The 24,744-nt window shown below is 34.7% G+C and overlaps 3 protein-coding genes across 5 annotated transcripts; all 3 read left to right on the top strand.

The window, feature by feature from the left end:
• Positions 1-855: 855 nt before the first annotated feature.
• On the top strand, positions 856-11,269 carry LOC113751248. Of its 3 annotated transcripts, none has more exons than XM_027295185.1 (7): positions 856-962; positions 3,924-5,478; positions 7,787-8,029; positions 8,892-8,961; positions 9,774-9,952; positions 10,464-10,527; positions 11,046-11,269. In XM_027295185.1, the coding sequence occupies exons 1-7, from the start codon at positions 877-879 to the stop codon at positions 11,093-11,095; spliced, it is 2,247 nt and encodes a 748-aa protein (XP_027150986.1). In that variant the 5' UTR covers positions 856-876; the 3' UTR covers positions 11,096-11,269. The 3 variants fall into 3 exon arrangements, with proteins under 3 accessions (XP_027150986.1, XP_027150984.1, XP_027150985.1); XM_027295183.1 differs by having other exon boundaries at positions 10,988-11,269; XM_027295184.1 differs by lacking the exon at positions 856-962 and adding an exon at positions 2,393-2,467 and having other exon boundaries at positions 10,988-11,269.
• Positions 11,270-11,698: 429 nt separating this feature from the next.
• LOC113752147 (lignin-forming anionic peroxidase-like) lies at positions 11,699-13,004 on the top strand. The gene is made up of 3 exons (XM_027296279.1): positions 11,699-11,728; positions 11,810-11,975; positions 12,556-13,004. Exons 1-3 carry the CDS (start codon positions 11,699-11,701, stop codon positions 12,942-12,944), a joined length of 585 nt encoding a protein of 194 aa, XP_027152080.1. The 3' UTR covers positions 12,945-13,004.
• Positions 13,005-20,685: 7,681 nt separating this feature from the next.
• Positions 20,686-24,256, top strand: LOC113752146 (probable leucine-rich repeat receptor-like protein kinase At1g35710). Its single transcript, XM_027296278.1, has 2 exons — positions 20,686-20,752; positions 23,241-24,256. Exons 1-2 carry the CDS (start codon positions 20,686-20,688, stop codon positions 24,254-24,256), a joined length of 1,083 nt encoding a protein of 360 aa, XP_027152079.1.
• The last annotated feature ends 488 nt before the right edge of the window (positions 24,257-24,744 follow it).

Here is a 24,744-nt window from a genome sequence, read left to right as displayed (position 1 = left end):
GTGAGGAAAGAAATAAAGAAAGATTATAGGTTAGAGAAGCAAGAGTTGAAGAGAAGAGCCAGCAGTGGTGACTGCTTTGTTGGCAAATAGGGGAACTTGCTGTTGCAGGAACTATTGTGCTACTTTGCAGCTCAGCAAGTAAAGCACTAAAAGATCAAGGGAAAGCAAGAAGAATAGGAAATTTTGACATTTTAAGTAGGTGTCTATCCAGTTGATTGAGAAGTGGTGAGAAGAAACTAGTACTTGGTTGGGATAAAAGAAACAGATGGAAGGACTCATTGAAGCTGGAAGCTGGACTGTGTAAACACTGACTGCCCACAGAATTAGACAACAGAGTGTTGCTGCTTAATTTCATCTAGGAAAATGTGAAAGTTATGGATACCTAATTAGTCACATGGGATTTGCGTTGAGTACTAATTTGGCCATATGGAACACTCTTAGGAAGACGATCAGATACTTTTGTCCTCTCCTTGTAGATTCTTCAGAATTTGCCCAGTTGGTGTAGGAGTAAGGAGACAACCAGATATTTTACTGGACCAAATTAGCTCATCTGTAAAACACCTTTGATTATATGTCTATGATTACAACATTTTATAAATCTTTTTGGATTTATTATTTCCACAGTAGATTGCTCAGAAATTGCAAGGTAGGCCATAGAAGTTAAATGAGCTTTTCAAGTTATCTTGTATCAGATCTTTGAGTGAATTTTCAATCATTTGTTGTCTTTAAAAACTCAGGAGCTGCTTGAAAATTAAAGGATGCCACTTAAGATTTGAAAACGCTTTAAATTATCATTTTTCTTCCCAGGTAACAATGATGGTACCATAAACGTGCTTCTGCATTTGAATTAGTTTGCAGGGCCCCCTGTTTGAATGGATGTCTCATAGCTGGATGACTACCACAGTGGTTGAGCATTATAACGTGCTTCCTTATGCCATGATTCTGTCAAGCTGGTATTCAAGGTACAAGTGGCATCATTCATCTAGCGATTTCTTTTCTTAGTAGTTTTCTTTCATAAACACTTGGTTCCTTTCTTTTCTCCATTCTGCTGGATCTTCCAGATCATTACTAATTCAGAGATAGAAGGTCTTTACTTCATTTTTCTCTGTAATCAGTTACTTTTTTTTCAGTCTATTGGATTTTATAAGGTAAAAGTTTCAATTTCATGCTCAGTTTCTTTATTGTCGGAAGTGGATCGGTTACGAAGAGTAACTGACATAATGGATAATAGGTATAAATTGCACATATCTTTCTTATGCAAAGCAGGCATGAAGAGGAGAAGTGTCTTGATTTCAACCAGGATGCTCATGACCAGAAGTGAACTTGAATTGCAGAGAATTTTCTGAGCGGCCAATCCTCTTTTGCTCTGATGAGAGCATGTCACATTTTTCTGAGGACATTTGATCAGCTTGCTTGCTTTCAACTTTAAGACAATATTATTAATATCCTGAGAAAAAATAACTTATCATTAGTGAGATGTATGGATGCACAAATATAAGACCCATTATGCTATAGATGATTACATTATTTAAATTGGATATGTAATTTTCTTCATGACGTCTTGATAAAATCTTCCTCTTCTACTGCTTCAAAATGTTTTTTCTATTTTCATTTTTTCCTTTTGCTGGTTGAACGCAGAAGTTGTCTTACATTTTATTTCATATTCAAGGTTTCTTATGGAGCAGTTCATTACCTATTTAAAATAAACACCTTGAATATTTTCATCTTCATCATAGTCGATTGGCCTACAGCCAGTAGATTCATAGGTTGCACCTTATGAGGGCAAGGTCTAAATCTCTCTAGACTGGCAGCAGCTGGTTCATCTGAGTGAGAATTCTCAAGCCTTTCTCTTTAGCCAACCAGCTTTCCCCATATGTTTTCCCTGTCCTGCAATCAGCAGTATCTAGCTCCTACTTTACGTCATCACTAACTTTCAAAATTTAATTTTCAAATGCTCTTTCAGGATATTCCATGTAATTACCTCTCTCCACTTGCCCTACTTCATGGACTAATGGTCATATTTGTCCTGTTGTCCAGTGGTCCATAGTTACGTGCCATAAAAATTGGAAATTCATTTAGTATGGTATTGAAATGTGATCTACACTTTTAATGGCCAATTAGGATTTCGCAACACTGTTATCTTTTTGCTTTAATATTGGTGACTGTACCTGTTCTGTGGCCTCCGGTAACCATTTGGAGTTTAATACAGGGAGCTAAGTTACCTATTTACATCGGACTTCATTTTGGTCAAATGAGTTTGAGCTTTTCTCAAATATAAGAGGAGTCCACTGAGGATTCAATACTGCGTTCGACTTGCTTACATTTATACACACAGGAATTCCCGTACCCGCCCCCACCTTCCAGACCTACATAGCAATGGCCTCAAACCTAATAAATTTGCCTATCATTAACTTCCTAATCTACCCAAAGAGAACATGGAGCAGATCTCCAAACCCTTACCTCAAAGGTGATGCATTCATCATTGTCACTTAAATCCTGGTGGTTCAATTGGTCTTTTCCTCATTGCCATGTTGTAGAGGATATGGTCTGTTTTTTCCCCTCCTTTGATTTACTGTTTGCATGTGATGGTCTTCCTATGATCAGCAAAAGGGAGGGATTTTGGCTTGTGAATGCATGTCTTGTGGTCAGGGTTGGAAAGGTTATGTCTTTGTTACGTGAAAGGAAACTCTTGCAAGTTGTAATCCGTTATTCCACTTGGGCTTTGTGTCCAATTGGTCAGGCACCCTTTGGGGCGGTGGGGAATGGAGGTCGTTTGGTGGACTAAGAAGGATGACTTTGTAGAATCATCCAAGAAATTAAATGTTTGACTGAAATTAGAGCTTTTAACTTGTATAGTTTTAACTAAGTTGTTAGGGAATTGTCAGTGCTTATTTTTATTACCGTCTCATTAGTGTCTCATCAGTGAACTTCTGTTTCTTGCCACTTCTTAGCATATTTATTTAGCTTGCTACTACTGGTATCACAGCTTCTAATATATTTTCTTACTGCTCTAGAAATGAGCATAGATTCTTAACGACTACCTGTTGCATTTGTACTATGACGTTGAAGTTAAATGATATCTGTTTATAAAGGTTTCATGCTCAAACCTATATTCTGTAGTTTACAATTGTATAATGTAACAAAACACATGTACATTGGACATTCTTTTCAGTTCTGGATAATGAAAGACTTTGAGGAATCTAGTGTAAGGACCTTTATAAGAAAAAGTTATATGAGCTGCATAAAGTAGTTTTTGTCAGACTCCATTTGACTCTAAGGAAGCATGCATATAATGACAACCTTTTTCAAACTTCGTTTCTTTGTTTTTAATGGAAAGAAATCAATTTTTCCGTTGTATACCTGATTCTATCCCAATTTAGTCGTTTTGCAGGAGTCATGAATTCTATGAATGCTTCAGAGGATTTGGCTACTTTTGCAGTTTTTGTGCATTTGTGCCCTTGAAAATCTTGGTGCAATGTGTTTGTGGGGTCAAACATTTATTACTTGGCTGCTGAATTTAGGCTCACAGGAAGATGTGTGTATCTACATGATCTTGTTTGACTGAGTTCTGCATGACACATCGCAGAATATTATTTATGGGCCTCAACTGTGAATTATTTTCATTGGACAAAATGATAGTTAAGTTTCTAAGTTGAGGGAGTAGTTGCATGGAAATTCCATTGGAATGATTGAACTATCTGCCTCAGTGTTTGGGATTTGCTTAAACTATGGATTCTTTCCATTTTCGTTTGTTTTCATGACATTTTCTTTTTCTGGCCATAAGATTTGATAAACTGTGGAGTTGCACTAAATGTAAAAGCTTATGCTGTTAAAAAGAGTAGAGTGCTTTATTTATTTAAACAGTCTACAGACATTAAAGCTTTTCTGCACTGTCTTACTTTCTGAATCACCAATTATTTCAGGGAATTTCCCTCAATTAGCTTGCAGAGATCCAATGTGAGCAGCATTCTGAAAATTGAGGAGAATTTTGGTGAAAAATTTTCTGAAAGAGAGCAAGTTACCTCAAATGGATTGCAGAATATTAGTGTGGAACAGGGAAATATAGAGATCAATAGCTATCTAATGCTGGAAAATCCCTGTTATGCAGAAGTTAACAATGAGGGGCAGTGCAATGATGGGAACTGCAACAGTGCAAAGTACCTTGTTAATGAGAAAGCTGTTACTGAGAAATCTAAGACGATGGATGAAGATGCTCAAGAAACAGAACAATCTGATAAATCCTGGGACATCACTCACCCAACTCTAAAACAGTTGGAGAACCTTGTTAATGAGAAAGCTGTTACTGAGAAATCTAAGATGATGGATGAAGATGCTGAAGAAACAGAACAATCTGATAAATCCTGGGACATCACTCACCCAACTCTAAAACAGTTGGAGAACCTTGTTAATGAGAAAGCTGTTACTGAGAAATCTAAGATGATGGATGAAGATGCTCAAGAAACAGAACAATCTGATAAATCCTGGGAGATCACTCACCCAACTCTAAAACAGTTGGAGAACCTTGTTAATGAGAAAGCTGTTACTGAGAAATCTAAGACGATGGATGAAGATGCTCAAGAAACAGAACAATCTGATAAATCCTGGGACATCACTCACCCAACTCTAAAACAGTTGGAGAACTGCATTGATGCAAATTGTAGTGGTAAAGACACAATTAGTGCAGAGAACTCCAAGAGGGCAGATAAAGAAGTTCAAGAAGCAGAAAAACTGGACGGAAACTGCAAAAATGCACAATTTAGAGGTAATGCGACAGTTGCTACTGACAAATTTAAGATGGAGACTGAAGAAGCTCAGGAACTAGAACAATCAGATAAATTCTTGGACATTAATCACACAACTGTGAAAGAGTTGGAGAATTGTAGTGGTGAAGACACAACTGGTACTGACAACTCCAAGAGGGCAGAGACAGAAGATAAAGAAACAGGAAGCCTTGATGCATTATCGGACATCAGTCACTCAACTGTGAAAAAGTCAGAAAATTGTGTTTATATAGATTGTATAAGTGAAGAGAACAGTGGTAGTGACAATGCTAAGAGGGTGGAGAATAAAGTTGAAGGCACTAAAAACTCTGATACAGGTAAACTCACTCACTCAACTGTCGAAGGGTTGAGAGACTCTATCAGTGGAAATTCTAGTGGCAAACATACAATTGATGCATACAATAGTAAGGAGATAAAGAAAGTAATCAAAGACACAGAAAAGCTTGATAAATCTTTGGATACCATGAACAATGAGGATTCTGAAGATTCAAAACAGGGTCCTACTAATGAACTCCAGATAAGCTGCTTCCTTCCCAGAAAAAGGCAGCAGACGGATGATGGTGGAGTTATAATGAGATTTACCAAAAACGGGGACAAGAATAAGAGTGCAGATTCACCTATGCGAGTTTACCATCACCAGAAAAGGAAGATTCCTGTAAAGAGTGGTGCATGTGCTTCTGTAGGTGGAGCTGTCAATGTAAGTGACTTTAATATTCTGACTTACAATAAAGGTAAAAAACTTTGCAAGTAATATGTTTCTTGTTAGTTAAGCTATATAGGTTCATATGCACCCTCATTTGTTGATATTCGAATTAAAGTGCCCAGTGGAAGTCTGAGTTCGATGATACTAAGAAGTAGGAAAGTCTTCGCTTAAATCAAATAAACTTCAATTAATTGTGTGTGTCCTGTTAAAGATTGTATTTAAGTAGCTTGTAGCCTTGTACCAATTATTTGCAAGCTCTAGTTATTAACATTTAATAATCTTTGAGGAGATTTTGTGATATTTGATTTTTGCTCTGGTGTTGTAGCAGTTTAGATGCTCCTATTACTTCAAAGGCAGCAGTATGAGTTCTGGGATTGTTTTAGTCTGAGATTAGAGGTTCTGGAAAATCATTGTTGTCTCTTTACAATTAGCTTACCAACCTAATATAGCAATTTGAATTTGCATCTTGCATCGGGGTTTTACTTGCTGACAAGCTTTATGAAGTAAAGCATGGACATTTCCATTAAGCTGAGAAGTGCGCAACTACTCCTGGAGTGAATAGATGCAGATTTATATGCCGATTGGATACTTTTAATGGCGGCATTTGTAATACAGTTTAGCACCTTAGTAATTACCTTATCATGGTTTTTCTTTACCTAGATTAAATTTAGAAAAGAAGATTGATTACAAGGATGCTAGAGGAACTTCTTATGCTTAACAATTGCCCGTGGCAGGGTCGGTTCTTTTGTGGGCTAGGGTAATTGGTTTTGGTGTCTGAGAATATGTTTATCTGTGTGAAAGTTTAGCTACACAATCACCTATATACACATGCACATAAAGCAGTGTGAAGAGATGCTTGTTCAACATGATAAGTGAACTTGATTATTGGAAATTTATCAATTGCATGTGCAAACTGGGGAGATATACCTAGTAGTTGCAACAAGAACCAGAAGTGTGATTGTGAAACCATGAGGCTGCGCCATGACATCTCGACCTTCTCTTGTTCATACACTATTATTGCTGCATGTACAAAATTAACTTTGTGCCAAAAGAAGTACGGTATACAACTGCAAGTATCTTGCCCATTCAGAAGATGCATTGCTTAAACAAACGTGCCTTAGAGATTTGTAGTCCGTGCAGACTATTATTTTGAAAGATGACCTCAGTTGTTAGTGAGTAGGGACCGCATCATAAACAGGGAAGATTAACTGTGTTGTGAAAGCAGCATGGTGAACTTTATTTGCAGTGGTACTGAATGATAAACAGTAGGTTTTCTTCTTTTTGTTTTTTTTCTGGTTATATGCTTTGGGAGGAGGAACAGTCATCATCTAGTAGACTACCCAGGTACCATTTTCATCACTAAATACATGTGTAATATAGGACAATTCCCATATGGTACAAGCCCCACCTTCTTTATATTCCTCTGGTATCCTATTCTTTACAATCCTTCGTCAATGCTTTTTTTGGTCATGGATGCTATGACATGAGTGTCCATCTTTTTGGTCCACCATTGAGTTTGGCTGAAGTATTTTTCGTCTTCTTTTGTCTCCTTGAAAATTTGAAAATAGAAGATCCAACTCTAGGATGTATTTTTAGCCTTTGCAAGAGTGATTCCAACCACTTCAGGATGTAAATCGAATTGTTTAGCTCCTCAAGGTTAAAGGTTTTATACAAAAGAAAATAACCCTTTTCTTTTTTTCTTCTTGTCTTTCAGATTACGTGATAGATTGTTTTATTGTTTCACTTTCTGAATTATTAGCTGAGGCTTCTTGATCTTGACTTCTCCCGTAGTCTAGAGAAAATTATGTTGAAAATAGAAAGCATATTTAGGACCAGCCTTTTTCTTTCAACTGCACAAGTATATAATGTCAAATTTCTCTGAACATGTACACTGTGAATTTATTCTCTATAACCTGAAGGTAACTCTTTCCATTGAGCTTCTACCGACTATTTATAATTGCTGATTGCGGATATCAAAAGCTCAAAGTATTTCCTTTTAGAGATGAGGTTAATCATTCAGTGCTCATATTTCCAGCTTTTGTGTGATGATGAAGATGCACTGCTGGAAATGCTATTTTAAGTTGTTACAAAAAATATGTAGGACACAAAAGTAATCGTTTGGTGTGGTTTTCTTTATTAGTCAATCAACTTACTTTTCTTCTAGTGGTTCTAAAGCATCATTTTCAGTGGACCAATGTTTAACTGCCTCATTGCAGCTTTTGATACTGCTTGCCTAACTAGTGTCCTTTTTCTATGAGAATTTGTTAGTGATCTACTTTTTGTGACACTTAATTGTCTGCAGGTGGAGTCAGCTGGTAGCCCAAAATCAAATAGATTTAATAGTAGAGAAGGAAAGGATTCTGGAATTGGCATCAATTGGACTCTCCCATACAATCTAAATTGGACTCAAGGGGAAGATTATGCACCAGTTTGTCTTGAGCCAAATGCCAGAAGTGTTGAAACTCAGCAGGCTACACTTGTAACAAAAGACGTAGCACTGGCACAGACTGCTTTGGGACATTTATTCAGTAAAAGAGCAAAAATGGTAAGGTTTTGGTAGTCTAGCCTGTACCTTGTGCTTGTCTCTGATAGATAAAGATTTTCATGCCAAAGATTCTTTTAAGCAACTTTATTTCGAAAAGATAGTGATGGACTTCATTGCTAACATCACTTGGATAGACTTGGCTAGGGTAAAAGTACAGTTGCTTTAGTTGAAGAGGATATGTTATTTCCTAGAAGAGGGTTATTTCCAAAAGATAGTGACGGACTTCATTGTCTGACCAGCAGCATAAGGAAGTCAATCATTCTCATCTTTTCTTTCTCCAATTTTTATTTGTGTGAATGCTATTGTGAGAAGTGTGACGGGGTGGATGATGTTGACTATTGATAGCTCCTTGAATGAACCCTGATCTTATCTTTTTAAGGAAATGCCAGAAAGTTGAAGTAGATTGAAGGGAAAAGTACATCAAAATATTTTAAGTTCCATCAAGAAGCAAGAGATCAGTAAATATTTCTGTTTGCTGATACGATTGGTAGCTAAAAGCGATGGAAGTATTTCTAACAAGTTGGGCTTTGTATGATTTATATGCATCAGAGTTAGCTATAACATGTGTATTGCAGAAAATAGTGCTAAAACTTGTGAGACGGAAAGATTGTCCTGGATACTAAAAACCTCTCTCTCTAATATTATCTGGTACATTTTTTGGAAAGTCAATCTTCTGAATGCTGCAAATATTTGGTTTGTCTTAGTATTCCAAGCTTGATTTCCTTGCTGTGAATATTCCAACTATGAACCAATTACATAGTGACTTCATCTTCTTAAATGTTCCATTTGGACATTTTATTCAGTCCTAGCCATTCCTAAACTGGTATAGAACATTCATTGACTTATCTTTTCGTCTTGGCAGTGTCATCAAGCTCGCCTCATGCATGATGAGATTGCAGCTTGTGATCAAAACATCCAGAAGATCATAGAGGGTATAGTGCTTATCTTGACTTGTTTTGTTTCTTTATCCCTGCACATGCCTGATACCTTGTGCAAGAATTGAATGGAATAGAAAATATATCTTCCATTCAGTAAATGAAGGTCCTCAGTTGGTATCATACTTAATACATTTAAGCTCTTCTTCCGCTTCACCTTTCCCAAGCTAGGTTCTTGATTCTTCAGCATACCAACTCTACCATAGTTAAATTTTCCTCTCCGTTCTCATAAGAAAAGAATTGAACATGTCACATTCTTCTTTAGAATATGGGCCAGCTTTTCAAGTGAACAAAAGAGGTGAAAAATAAGAATTCAAGCCTCCAAAATGATATAAATTTCCATGGCAATTTGTTGGATTATAAATTCTTGAATTATCAAGGAATATTTTTTATTTCCTTTCTTAGGTGTAGGCTGCATACTAAGACTGAGTTGGCATTAGATTTATGAACAAAGCTACCTAGTTAAGATTTACAACGGTTTATGCTAACCTTGTGATATAGTTAGAAGATTCTTGAGCTGTTAATCTTTGTTTATGCAATGGATGAAGGGTTAGATGCCCAAAGTTAGTTTCACTCGATTCATGGATAATTCAATAGGTAAGATGGCCTCCTCTCTGCGAGTAAAACTATACATGGAGAATGAGTTTGCTTCTTTTAAAAGGCCCATAAATGCAAGACATGATGGTAACTTTACAAGAAAAAGTTCTTAACAACCTTTTGCTCTTCTGCAGTTTTATCACTTTATTACTAATTTATTTGGTGAAATTGAATAGCTATGTCCTATGTTCACATTTCTTGTTCTGTACTAGGCAATGAGGATGCTTTGGCTCTTATGTTAGATGCCATCATGGATGGTTGTAATGATGCATGCTTCAAAGATAAATATCAGCATGAGAGTTATCAACATGGTGGCCATCGTCGCTTAAATCAACTCAGAACCACAAAGAGGATATCAGATGCCATCTTTAATTTGCGGTCTCCTACTCAGGCAAATGAACATACTAGATTTGTCTGTTTATTTTATGTCTTTCATTCAAGAAGTTCTCTTTTAGCTTTTCACTCCTGTGCTTTTTGGAAACAATGCGAACTAGATACTAGTGAAGGGGTTGTGGAATGATGTGTTTTTCTATGCTTTTCTTATTAGGTAAGACAATTGTTTATTTTGTCAGTAGAATAATTACATAACTTTGGTGTCATATTTTTCTAAGCATGTGTTAGACTGCATGATGCTCCTCCTTGTCAGTCTCAGGCTGTCATCTTGCACCCAGAATACAACCATTAGTGGTTGACATGTTGTTGTTGCTACTTTTCCTCGTGTCCTTTTCATTTTCAATTTTTGGTGGCAAGTGGTGCAGGATTCAAAGAAATTCTCCTGCTGTATTCTTCGTACATGTTTTATGATTGGATTTGTTTTTAAGATAGTGTTAGGCATGTGAACTGTTTGGTTGTTAGTTTTCTTTTTTGGATGGTGTGATAAATGTCTAAATTTCTCCTTGCAGGATTTGAATGGTATATGTGGTGTGAATGGCTGGATGGTCAATTATTCCGTGTCAGCCCCAGATGGTAAAGACATATCTACATTGATCTTGAATTTCTAAATATTAGGGCTGTCTGAATATATACTCTTAGCCTTCTTTACTTTTGATAAGAGCTGCTACCCACTTAATATGGCATAAAACAATTGATAAGAAGAATTTCCCAGGATCAAGCCTTACTACAGTTGTATGTAATTCTCAAGCCATCATTAAACCAATTTTTACCATCTCTGATTCATACTGCCTGCCACTTTGGCCTCAGTAACACAACAACAAAGTTGCCGAGAAGGAAATAATTCAAAGAAAGAACCCAAGACTTCATTTGCTTATCGTATGAATGTATATGTATATTGTGATCTTCTTTTCTACAGTTTCTGAAGGTGAGGTAGCAAGGGCAAGAATGAACAATATTTCTATGCATAGAAATCATTTTGTGTTCGTGTTCCTAAAGGGAGTATATGTTTTATCCCATTTATTCTGTTTTTTAGGTGGATTTTTAGCTAAGGTAACTGTAGAAGGCATGGATTTTGATTCTTCCTGTTTCAGTGAATTGCTTTCTACTCCTGAAGAAGCTACAGATTCAGCTGCTGCACTGATGATTGCGCAGCTACGAGCAATGGCAGGCCACACCTAATAGCCGTTTCATCATAGTGAAATGGTTATCAAGTTTTATATGTATCTATCCTAGATAACTATTTTATATAGGCTTCGGTGCTTCTGGGCTGTCCAAATTTAGAATATCAAATTTCTCTCTGAAATTCTGTCCTGTGCAAAACATTGTTAATTTGTGTTTAGATACCAAAATTATCCTCAAAGCCTAAATTAAAAAGGACAAAAAGTTGATAGCTAGAGACCACATGTGCTAGCTGTAGATTGGACAGTCACATAAAAGCTATAGAGGGGTTGTTCTCCATTATTACAGATCTTGCAAAAGAATAACTAATCAGAAACAGTAAAATCTAATTTTGCGTAGGTTTGTAAATTATAACTTTTTGGCTATTGAAAAATCTAAAATTTAGGCAAAAAATAAAATAAAATCAAATGAGAACATAAAAAAGGAAAAAAAAAACTTGTTTTCCAAAATCAGAATGTAAGAGCTTGTAAAATAATTAAATCAGAGCACGGTACAATTTTTCTTTAACCTAAAAAACATCATTTATAGGAGATTTGATAATAGAAAGTAGGACAAGATCAAAAAGATGATATTATTGGGTAAATTTTCTTTTTCTGTTAGAATGTGAAAATATAAGTTCTAGATCGTGCTTCATTATTCCTTCACCTCTTAATTCTTATAATTGCCATAATATCAGGTTGGGGGTCCGTCATGGACCGTAAAGCTGGGAAGAAGAGATTCTACCACTGCTAGTCGTTCCCTAGCAGACAGTGATCTTCCTGCCCCTTTTGACCATCTTGATAGACTTATTACCCTATTTTCAAACAAGGGTTTTACTCCCAGGGAAATGGTTGCCTTATCAGGTAATACTTGTGTTTCTTTTGATTCACTTTTGGAACAGTATGCCAAGTCTGATTTTTATTTATTTTTGCTTGGGGCTGTGCACAAAATTAAATTTGCAAAAAGTGCTAGAATATTCTTTTAGAATATTTTTCAGATGCCCATCCCTAACCACTTCCATCATTTGTACATGCAAACTTAAAAATTTGCAACCAATCGGTGTATGATTTTTTCTTTCTCAAAAGAGTACAAGATTTATAAACTAATTAAAGTTTTAGTTTTATTCATTACTCCTTTATGTTTGTTAGTTTAAAAGACTAAAAACCCTTATTCGTCTAACCATTCTGATATGAAAATTTCAGGTGTCAAAAATCAAGCGTATTTTTGTCTTCTCACATAATTAAAAAAAGGGAAAAAAATTATATATATATATATATATATATATATATATATATATATGAAACTGAAAGTAGAGTATATAATTTACAATCCTTTCGAAAATGCAATCCATAATTTTTTTACATTTTCCATTTTTCTATATGCACATTGAATATATATAGTTTTGATCCTGATGGCGATTATGGACTCGAAATTGAAATGCAGGAGCCCACACGGTAGGCCAGGCACAATGTTTTACATTCCAGCAAAGGATATATAGCAACGGAGCAGATATTAATGCAGGCTTTGCCAGCGCCCGCCGTCGCCGGTGCCCACGAACCGGCAGAAATAGCAATTTGGCACCACTTGATTTGGTGACACCAAATCAATTCGACAACAACTACTACAAGAATCTTGTGCGGAAGAAAGGCCTTCTGATATCAGACCAAACCCTTTTCAATGGATCATCAACTGATACTATTGTTAAAGAATATAGCAAAAATCCTCGAACTTTCTCGTCTGATTTTAGTGCAGCAATGGTTAAAATGGGTGATTTAAGCCCCCTTACAGGTCAAGATGGGATCATTAGACGGGTTTGCAGTTCCATAAACTAGAGAGCCAGCATCATTTTCCTGGAAGACTGGTCAAGTTCAGTATTTTCCTTTTTTATTCCAAATTTGTTGTGTTTTTGGTGTCTTCAAGTGTACATGAAGTCAGATTGGCTTTTCTTTCGTACTCTTAGTTAATTTGTGCCATTCTTTCTAAGTTGTAAGTATTGAAGGATTTGAATAAAAGCATAAATGCATCTAACTTACTGATCTTTCTTTTTTCATTTGCTTTATTCTAGTAAAAATTCGGACAATATGTCACCTAACTGGAAAAAAAAAAAACCACTGCTGAGAAGATTAGAATTGCCACTCAGCTATTCATTCTAATTCAAGAAATCCAAGACTTTGACTCCTTCTAATTGCCCTGAAAAACAGCGAGTTTTCTTAAGCATCTAACTATATACATCGCAAGATACGATATTACATGAGCCATAGTATTCCATACTTATAATACTATGGTAATCCCAAAGTGTAAGGGTCACTTGCACTACTATTCTGAAGACCTTAATCCATTAGCAACTAAATGCGAGATGGAAGGGAGAAATGTGGTAACACTAATGTGCACTGAAAGAAATGAAGGCTCTCCTGATTTGGATCTCTTAAAGAAGGATCTTTCATCTTTTCCTTTGAGGCTTTAATTACACAATTTGAAATTGTATCACTAAGCCACAAAAAAATTAAGCAAATTTGCTAATCATATACATACGAAAGCCTTTGTATTCTGATAGAATGACCTCGAGCAAATTAGGCTTTTTCAGTGATACGATACATTGTGTCAACGTATCAAAATTGGAAAATTACTACCATCTCTTTTGCGTACTGTATCAATGATTCTAAACCAATTATATTTTGCACATCTAATGATTTAAACTCTTGAAATTATCTAAGGGTTTGTAACTCTTATTCCAAATCTAACGGTAAATTTTAATTTTATCAGTATAGTATCCAAAAAAGACTGTAGTACTCTAATCGAAATTAATGGCTCATCCGGAAGTTGTATTACAAATTGACTCACCTAATTGTAGCCATTTTAGAAAATTTAAGCATACTCCTTTCAAATGTCCTCTTAAACCTCAAAAGGTCTGGGTTCCTAAAGGTTTAAAGCAAGATCTGAAGACTATAAATGTTGCTATACAAAATAGGAAGCAGCAGGAATTAAAGTTAAAGTAGCAAAAATATGAAAGGAACTTATCCAAAAATCAAACTCTGTTCATTGGAGGTTGTTTCAGTTGATAATGGGAGATGAGTTCAACATATCAAAGAGAAAGAACAATTTAGTGGAGATGGTTGTGGGTTCAAGCTTCGAGCTTAGATCTGAAAACTCCTTTTAGGAAGATAAACACAAGTTTTCATCATTAAGCACAAATTTTACAAGGAATTTGCTCAAAAGAAAATGCATTGTGGTAAGGGCTAATTTTGTGATATTTTTGAAGATGTTTCATATTGTTTTGCAGTCAATTTGTGAAGTTAAATGCTATAAATTGCTTGATGCGAGGTGGAGTTTGTATGGGCTGTCCATTGAAGCTCAAGCAGGCCAAATTTTAATGTCAAGTTGTTAGCAGTATGCTGCTGGATATTTTAGTTAAATTAGTAGGAATAAAGTCGATCCAAAATCTCATGTTGAGCTGTATCCGAATTAGATGGTTAGGCCATATTTAGTGAGCCGGATTGTTTAGTTTGGAAGGGGTTAGTTTCGGCCAGCCTTATGGTTTCCCTTAGGTCTGAAATTAAGTCCATATTAGAGTAGTTCATTGGGTCAAGTCTTAGTCCAACCTATCTTGCATATTAGTAGGGTTATTTATAGTTGTATTTTCTTTCATTCAAGAAAGGATAGAGATTTGAGAAATTTCCAACAAATTTGCTATTGGGCGTTGCCCTCTTCCATGGCTTGCAAAAGCTAAATTTGACATCTTAGTGCTATTCCTAAGGTGATCAAAGACTGATTGATTAAGAAACGCATTCAATCGTGACGTCTTTCTATCGTTGGTTCGATACTCAAGTGGTTCCTTGTGTCGTTCTCAACTCTATCTTTCCAATGTATTACCTATCAATCTTCTAGGTTCTAGTCTCATATAGAGTTCATCAGTCGGTATCAGAGTTAGTTGAAGAGGTATCATGTATATCCCTTGTTTTTTCTGTTTTGTTTTAGTGTCTAGGGTTTCTTGTTTCTTTGTATGTTAATCCTTGTTAATTCCTATTTGGTATTTCTTGGTTCATTTTTAATCTTCTAGTTTTGATTCTCGTTAAAAAAACTGGTGGTACATCCAAAGTGTCTTTTGGGTTCTTGGAGTTTTGTTGTCGAATTCTTGAATTGTGTAGGCTGTTCGAATCTGATTTGCATTGTTTCTTGAATTCTTGAATTAAGTTCTTGGATTTTTTGAGTTTCTTGATTGATAAAACAGCAATCCTAAAGTTCTTGAAGCCATAAACTAGTTCTTGAAAAGTTCTTGAAAGAAAACTTGGAAATTCATAGCTGTCCGTGTATTTCTTGAAGAAACTATTGAATAATTCTTGACCGTGCTTGAAATTCTTGATTAAAACAAAAATTTTCTCAAAAATCTTGAATATCTTGCTTGTTTCTTGGGTTCTTGAACAAAAATTCATCAAAGAAAGTCAAACCCTAATCGGGTTACTTGACGGAACCCTAGTCGCCAAAATTTTCCTTGTATCATCATTAGTTTCTTGTTGCTTTTTTTTATAAAAAAAAAAAAATTGTAACAACAAAATTCAGTTGAAAACATCCTAAAAATTTCCAGATTTTGGTTGCCAATTAAAGGGGAGTACACGGGTGCATTAAAGAAAAGGAATCTAGCAGTTTATTATTTCCTAATTCGAATTGGATTCCTTATCATTTGTTTCTGATGATCTTGATCCCGGTTTTTTTATGCTTACAAAATAATTGAATAATACTAATATGTTTTCAATGATAAAGCTTTTCAGCTCTGAAGAAATTTGATTCAAAAAGCAATTGAAAGAAGAAAAAGGAAGTCAAAAGACGTCAGATGCTCACAATGGCAATACCGGACGTCGATAGACAAGGCAGACACAGAAAAATCATATCAGACGAAGAACATCATCATTGGACGTCCGAAAGAATTGAAATGACTCTTCAAACTCTCTGCCCACTTTCGGACCCAAGCATCGGAAGTACCGGACGTCCGAAAAAATTGAAAAGATTTTTCAAACTCTCTGCCTGCTTTCGGACGCAAACATCAGAAATATCGGACGTCCGATACTCCCAATGACTAGTTGACTTTTCAGCTAGCTTCTATCCGTTGGAAGTTTTAATGAATTACTTTCTTGGTCTCCTATAAGTAGAGTATGGTCAAAAACTTCAAAATAACTTTTGTACACTGAGAATACAAAAGATCAAGAGTAGTTTTAGTGAGAAAATATTTTTCAAGGAACATTTGTATTCTTTGTGGAGTAAGGTTTTTTGTAAGTTTTTCATTTGCGAGTGAATACTTCAATAGTGTAGCTCTGTGAGGGTTATCTTGAGGGATTGTAAAACTTCCTAACTTGACCGAGTGATGCTTGGGGCAAGAAGGAAGTGAGCATTCCTTTGTAAACAAGATTGGTTGTATTTCATCAACTTGAAGAAACTTGTTTTGTGAATTGATCTTCGAGTTCAAGAGGAGTCTGGTAGTCAATTGGTTTGCAATTCTTCTCTTTTTATTTATCATCTTGTGAACCTTAAATTGCATATCTCTTCTACTTCTCTTAAGTGATATTGCTCCTTTATTGATTGATTCATTCTGTGATCACTTAAAAAATAGGGTAAATTTCATATTGAGCAAAAAGTGCCCATAACCTGAGTAGTTTCTTTAATCAACCTAATTCACCCCCCTCTTAGGTTGTTTTCGGGGCTAAAAATTGGTATCAGAACTTGGTCTCCTGGCGATTAAACTCAAGCAGCTTAGGAGCGAAGATGACAATCAACAATGTCATGTTTTTTGAACGGCAATCTGTAACTAGACCTCCAATGTTTATGGGTTAAATTATGTGAGTTGGAAAGAGAGAATAGTTATTTTCTTGCAATCAATTGACATTGAACTGTGATTTATTGTTAATGAAGGTTCATATGATGCCTCAATAGAAGATGAAAATACTCATAGATCAAGACCAAAAACAAAAAATGAATTGACTGCAGAGAATAGAGCTCATCTTGACGTGTGCGGGGTATACATATAATATTAAACTCATCCCTATCAAGTTTTACATTTATAAATTTCTAAATACCCCACACACGATTTATCGCAAGTATACGAATCGTGAGCGAGTATAAGATATTAAGAATCGATTCCACAGAGAAGATTGCAACTACCAGTGATTTTCGAACTCCTTTATTATTTAGACTATAAGCATGAAGTAAAAGTAATAAAATTAACACTAGAAAGTTTCTTGAGATATGGAATTTCTTACTAATCTTGCAAATGAGAATACCGGTTCAGTGAATGTTATTATCTTGGCTAGTTATGGCGTAATTTCCTTATGTATGTGAAACCTATTTTCGTAGTGAATCAACTATACTTGTAAATAAATCATACCTACTCTCGTGGTTATGAATTAAATACAAGTTCATTTCTTTTATGAAATTACATGAACAAGTCACTTAAACCACATAGGTGCACCTCTACTCTCGTGAGTGTACTCCCTAGGTTTATCACTTCTTTGGACTAGTGTTAAATTCCAATTCTCATTGCAAATTTAATACTTTTAGATAATCACAATTAATGGCCAATTAATTATGATTAGAAAATTAAAAGTGATAAATAATTTGATCAAAATAATATCACCAAATAACCAAATAAACATCACTAACAAAATATAGAAAGTTCATCCATACTCTAGGCATAAACTTTAACTAAACATGATAAAAACACAAAGCCAACTTGTATTATAATTAAACATGAAATCCAACACAAGAGAGAAAGTAGTAGAAGAGATATCACCCTTGTCACATGAGATCAACCTCTCCATCTTTGCTCCTCAATCTTCATCCAAATCTAACTACAAATACAAGATGGATAAACTACTCTACTTATACTATACTAATGAACTAAGGAAACTCTAGTGAAAACTACATTTCTGGTGAGTTTCTCTAGCTTTCTCCCAAGTTCATTTGAATCTTGCAACTCCATGGCTATATATAGATGAATGCAATCAGGAAATGAGGCTTGAAACATCCCTTTTACAGCTGTTAATTGGTTGTCATACGTTCATCCATAACTGTAAATTATTGAAGGAGAAAACAGGTTGTACCAGTGGAGAACAGCTATTTCTGACCAGAATCTGGCTACTTCAACTGCTATTTTCTCTATGATGGCGGCTGAATTGACTCTTGTGCGAAACATAGAAGTTGTAGTCAATTGAAATAGCTGTCAAATGCCTTAAGAATCATCCAATTTGGAGTTCTGAGAACCAAAATATAATAAAAATACCACTGACTGGTCAATTCCGCGTTTTCAGCTCTCAACAGCAGACTTTTACTTCTGTATTTTGACATTTTGACCAGGAAAACAGCCGAATTGGACTTTGATGCGTTCATACTAAATGTAGATCTATCTCTTAGCTTCAAAAATGGTTCGAGAATCATCCCAATCCAATGTATGTAATTCAAGATATAGCCAAAATACAAAAACGTGTCAAAACTGAACATCTTGCTTCCTTTTGATTTTAATTGCATTTCTTCTTTCACACTTCATATTTTATTTTTATCACTTTAATCCATCATCAATCATCAAATTATATTCTCAATGCTTTTGATGATTGAATCAATAAACCTGTAAAATATAAAATTTTTATCATAAAAATTCATAGAAATGCAATTTTCACACTTTAAACCACAAAATGCATATTTTCACTAGAATCTTAGTTAATTATTTATAAAATTAAATAAAATACACCAAAACTAACTAATAAAGCACACTAAAAATACGTAAAATATACTCTTATCACATCTCACCTTAAATGCAAAAGTTATGAATATGTTATATAGTATTTTAGACTCAAATGAATCTATTAGGGTCAAAAACTGTAAGTTTGCTAAAGAGATTTGGGACAAATTGAGAGAAATTCATGAAGGCAGTGAGAATGTTAGAGAATAAAAGAAATCTATATTGGTTACTAAATATGAGTCATTTAAGATGGAACCTCATAAAAATATTGATAAAATGTATTGTAGATTTAATGATGTTATTAAGGATTTAGACGTTCTGGAAAAGGAATACTTAGGAGAAAAAAATAGAAAAATCTTAAATACTTTGTCTAAAGATTGAGAGAGTAAAGTGAATGCTATTGAAGAGGCGAAAAATTTGAATTCAATGCCTATTGAATCTCTTATAAACTCTTTAACTTCTTATGAGTTGAAACTTAAGACCAAGGTACAAGAAGAAAAAGATGCAAAAGTAAAAAGGAGTTTTGCTCTAAAAGCATCTCAAGATGAAGATGACTCGGTTTCATTGGATGGTAAAGATATGGATGTTGATGATAATGACCTTGCTTTCATCACAAAAAGTTTTAAGAGAATCCTCAACAAAAGGAGATTCAGAAAAGGAGGATCTACCAATTCAAATTCCAATCAATTCAACAATGCAAGAAACAAAGGAAAACAAGAGGCCAACAAAAAGTAAGGTGACAAATGCTATGAATGCGGCCAATTTGGACATTACATGAGTGAGTATCCAATGAATAAGAAGAAAGAAGGAAGAGTTGAAAGAAAACCAAAATTCAACTTCCAATTCACATGCAATTAGTGCAACTCCGATGTTGAAATAGAGGAGGAAGAAGAATCTGCTCAAATGACTTTTATGGCCATGGAAAATAATGAGGTAACAACTTGTACCCCTCAACTTGAAAGTGATGATGAAACTGATGATGATCTTGAATCCTTTATTGAAAAATTGCATGATAGTTTGAAAGAATCTTATGCTCGAAACAAGGAATTAAAATACAAAATTAGTTTTCTTCTTCAAAACAATGCACATCTTTTTCAAAAAATAAAAAAGTAAAAATTGAAAATGATTATTTGAAAAAAGGTGAGATTGATCTATAAAATAAGTTTGATAGAAAAACAAGATTTTGTGAAATATTCAAAGAGAAACAAGGTGATTTGAAAAGAAGAATGGATAATCTAAATGAGTTTCTCTAACATAAAAAATAAAATTGTTTTCAATGAAATAGATCAAAATCTCATTTTGGCACTCATGAAAAGAAGTTAAATTCTGGTGCAAATGAATTTACTATTCATAAGAGAAGAGAAGTACGATCTATTAAACTTTTTCATGTAAATAACTCTTTGATTATGTGTAGTTTATGTTGTCAAAAAAGTCACATGAAAAGTGATTGTTATGTGAGAAAGAACATGAGAAGATGCATAAAATACATGTGGATAGTTAGACATGATACTAACTGTCAAGAACTCAAAACTCTTAGTTGAGAATGGTTTTAAAGAGTGGATAGTTTTTTTGTTGAGAATGATTTTAAAAAGGGTATTGTGGATACCACTCTTTTCACTAAACAAAACTCTAATGATCTTCTTATCGTGCAAATATATATGGATGATATTATTTTTCATGCTACTAATGAATGTTTATGCAAGGATTTTTTTACTATTATACAAAATGAATTTGAAATGAGTATGATGGAAGAGTTAAATTTCTTTCTTGGATTCCGAGTGTTTCAAACTCAAGAGGGTACATTTATTAATCAAGCAAAGTATATAAAGGAACTTCTCAAAAGATTCGGAATGGTAGATTCGAAACAAGTTGGAACGCCTATGTGTGCATTCACAAAACTTGACAAAGATGAACAAGGTACGAAAATTGATGAGAAGAAATATAGAAGTATGATTGGTAGCTTACTTTATTTAACCACAAGTAGACCCGATATTATGTTTGCCGTTTGCTTGTGCGCTCGTTTTCAATCTTGCCCTAAAGAATCTCATTTAAATGCTGTTAAAAGAATTTTTAGATATTTGATGGGAACCTTGAATTATGGTCTTTGATATCCTAAATATCATGAATTTGCCTTATGTGATTTTTGGATGCTGATTTTAGTGGGTGTAGGATAGATAGAAAAAGTACTAGTGGTACTTGTCATTTTCTTGATAATTGCTTGGATGAAACATACCTTAAATAACTTTGGACTAGTGTATGACTGTGTACCTATGTATTGTGATAACACGAGTGCCATAAATTTGACAAAGAGTCCCATTCAATACTCTAGGATAAAGCACATAGACATAAAGCATCATTTCATTCGTGATCTTATCTAATATGATGAAATTTGTGTAAAATATATTTGTTCGAAAGATCAAATTACTGATATTCTTACAAAAGCTTTACTTTTGGATCAGTTTATATTTTTAAGGACAAAATTGGGCGTTTTGAAAAAGACTATCTAAATTTCTTTTTCAATCAAGCTTTACCGAACGTCCGGTATTTGATGAACGGGCATCCGACAGTACTCTAGGGTATTTTGCACTTCATATTAGGATGCATTTTCAGTTTTTCTTTTGTAATATGTTTTGATGTTCAGTACTGTGTTTTTTTTGACGTTTTTGAATGTTACCATTAATGAATTTTGATTGATATGAATGTTGGTATCATTGATGTTCATTCATATCTTTTGATATTATTTTTCTGTTGATATTTGGCTGGTGATGGTTGCCATTGATTGATTTTGATGTTAGCTAATGATGTTACTTTTGATGGCAATTATTTTCTGATTTTATGATGACAAAAAGGAGGAGAAATTACTGAATGATGTTGAATTAGTTATGGATACTATGTGTAAGGGGGAGTTTTTGATGACAATTACTTTGCTCATGGCTTTACTCATATTGGTACTGAATGACTTTGATTTGGTTATAGATGCTATGTGTAAGGGAGAGTTTTTTACTCACATTTTTTCAGAATATCATCCATTAATTGTTTTGTCATCCTCAAAAAGGGGGAGAATGATGATCTTGATCCCAATTTTTTGATACTTACAAAATAATTGGATAATACTAATATGTTTTCAATGAGAAAGCTTTTCAACTCTGAAGAAATTTGATTCAAAAAGCAATTGAAAGAAGAAAAAAGAAGTTGAAAGCTGTCGGACGCTCACAATGGTAATACCAGACGTCCGATAGACAGGACAGACATAGAAAAATCATATCGGACGAAGAGCATCATCACCGGACGTCTGAAAGAATTGAAATGACTCTTCAAACTCTTCAGAATCGGGCCGAACCCGATAGACCCGAAAAGAAAATGGGTCGAATTCGGGTCAACCCGTGGGTGACCTGATATGACCCGATAACCAGTTTATGAATTAAAAATTATTTAATAAACATAAAATTATTTTATCGAACTAAACTAAGTTATTCTTTTTTTCCAAAGGCATTAATCACTTAATCCTAAATGAATTTATTTAACTTGTGTGAAATTGAAATTATTATATTTGGACAAATAATGTATTATATTATTTTTTACTTTTATACTGTTTTAATTTACTTTATATTTGATTTGGGATAAAACACTTTTACGGTGTTTTAATTTATTTTAGATTTGGTTTGGGATGTTTATTTAAATTTTTATTATTTGATTATGTAATTAGTCTTGTATGAAATTGGTTTTATTAGAAATTATAGTGGTACATTAATAAATTAAAATTAAGTTTCGGGTCATTTTAGGTTGACCCGCCAACCCGAAATTTTCGGGTTCGGGTCCGGTATCCTGACTTGTTTCGGGTTGCCGGGTCAGGTTCGGATCAGCGGATTTTCTGTTATACCCGGGTCTCAACCCGACCCGTCAACCCGAAACGGACCCGATTGCCATAATTCTAAGTACCATTCAGCAACCTTTTTAACTGTTCAGTGACGTGACAATCAATTATTGAAATGGTGAGAGAATAATTCCCATAATAACATTAAAAGGTCTTTAGAATTGTGCAGTATTAAAAATGCACTATAAGTTTGTTGATATTTTGATTAACATTAAGTTCGTATCAGATAAAGTTGTTCTAACCATTTTTCCTTTTACTAAAATATAAAGTTGCTTTGACAGCTCAATCATGAACCAATATTGTAAGTCTTGAAAGGAAAACAAAAAGTCTTCATTATTACTCCCATTCTGCACTGTAACTATCCCACAACTATATATGATTTTGCTTTTATCTCACTATATATATATAGACAAACACACATACATGTGTGTATATTATTATGTATATATGTATCTATGTATGTATTCCTCAATTGAATTGGTTTTCTTCTTTCTTCTCATTTAACTTGTTGCCTAAATTGGTTTTTGTCAGGGGTTATACCTCATGGGATTGGTGACCTTTCAAAATTGGAGATGCTATACTTGAGTGAAAATAGTTTAAGAGATCCCCTCCCACAGGAGCTCTCCAACATTTCAGCTCTTAGAGAAATATCCATAGAAGGTAATGGCTTTTCGGGCATTCTTCCTTCCACTTTAGGTGTTACGTTACCCAATCTTCAAGCGCTTTATCTTGGGAACAACAAATCCACTGGAATAATATTGCCAACTCTTTCCAATGCCTCTAAATTGAAGAGTCTAGACTTGTCAGGGAATAAATTTATTGGTGCAATTCCTGATTCTCTTGGTAACCTAAGGTTCCTAGAACTCTTAGATCTTTCAGGAAACAAATTTACTGTGTCTGGAGACATGAGCTTCTTCAGTTTTATAGGAAATTGCAGGTATTTGAGATTGTTGTGGCTAGATGAAAATCCACTGAATGGAAATCTTCCAGTGTCTATTGGAAATCTTTCCAAATCTCTTGAAGAAATTCATATGTTTCATTGTGGAATTGGAGGTGAAATTCCCAAGTCACTAGGCAACTTGAGCAACTTGGATTACGTAAACTTAGGAAGCAATGGCTTGACAGGATCAATCCCAAGTTCCATCTCAAGTTTACTAAATATTCAGCGGATAAGTTTTAGAGATAACAAGATACAAGGACCAATTCCAAGTGAGTTTTGTCATATTCCCAACTTAGCATACTTAATTTTGGCAAGCAATAGGCTGTCTAGCAAAGTGCCTGACTGCATAGGGAGCATTTCTTCATTGAGATATCTTTATTTAAACTCCAACAATCCAACATCTAGCGTACCAAAAAGCTTGTGGACTCTTAATAATCTGTTGGAGCTTGACTTGTCCATGAATTATCTCAATGGTTCTTTGTCCTTCCAAATTGGAAATATGAAGGCACTGATCAAAATGAATCTATCAATGAATCGGTTATCTGGTGATATTCCTAGCACAATTGGGGGGCTAGCAGAATTTACAGGCACTTTCCTTAGAGCATAATAAACTACAAGGGTTAATTCCGGGCTCCATCAAGACAATGTTGGCTTTGCAGCACTTGGATCTATCATTCAACAGTTTAGCTGGTATGATACCTAACTCACTGGAGGTACTCTTGGATCTTCAGTATTTGAATGTTTCCTACAACAAACTACAAGGACCGATTCCTCGAGGAGGACCTTTTAAGAACTTCACAATCCTATCCTTCCTAGCTAATGAAGCATTATGTGGTGCTCCTTGGTTCCGGCCTTGTCAAACTTCTCAACATAGATCAAGGAAAAAGATACTCTTGCTTGTGTTGCTGCCAATAGGATCTGCTGTCCTAGCCTTGGCCATTTCACTTTTGTTGATAAAAAGTTTGACAAGAAAGAAAACTACAGCTGCAGCTCCTGATTTGTTTCCAAAAACAACATATCAAAAGGTATCCTACCATGAACTTCGACGAATAACAAATGGTTTCAGCAAGAGTAATTTGCTTGGATCTGGGACGT

The sequence above is a fragment of the Coffea eugenioides genome, chromosome 11 (genome assembly GCF_003713205.1).
Source record: "Coffea eugenioides isolate CCC68of chromosome 11, Ceug_1.0, whole genome shotgun sequence".
NCBI classification, from domain to species: Eukaryota; Viridiplantae; Streptophyta; class Magnoliopsida; order Gentianales; family Rubiaceae; genus Coffea; species Coffea eugenioides.
This window is presented reverse-complemented; position numbering and strand designations above follow the sequence as displayed.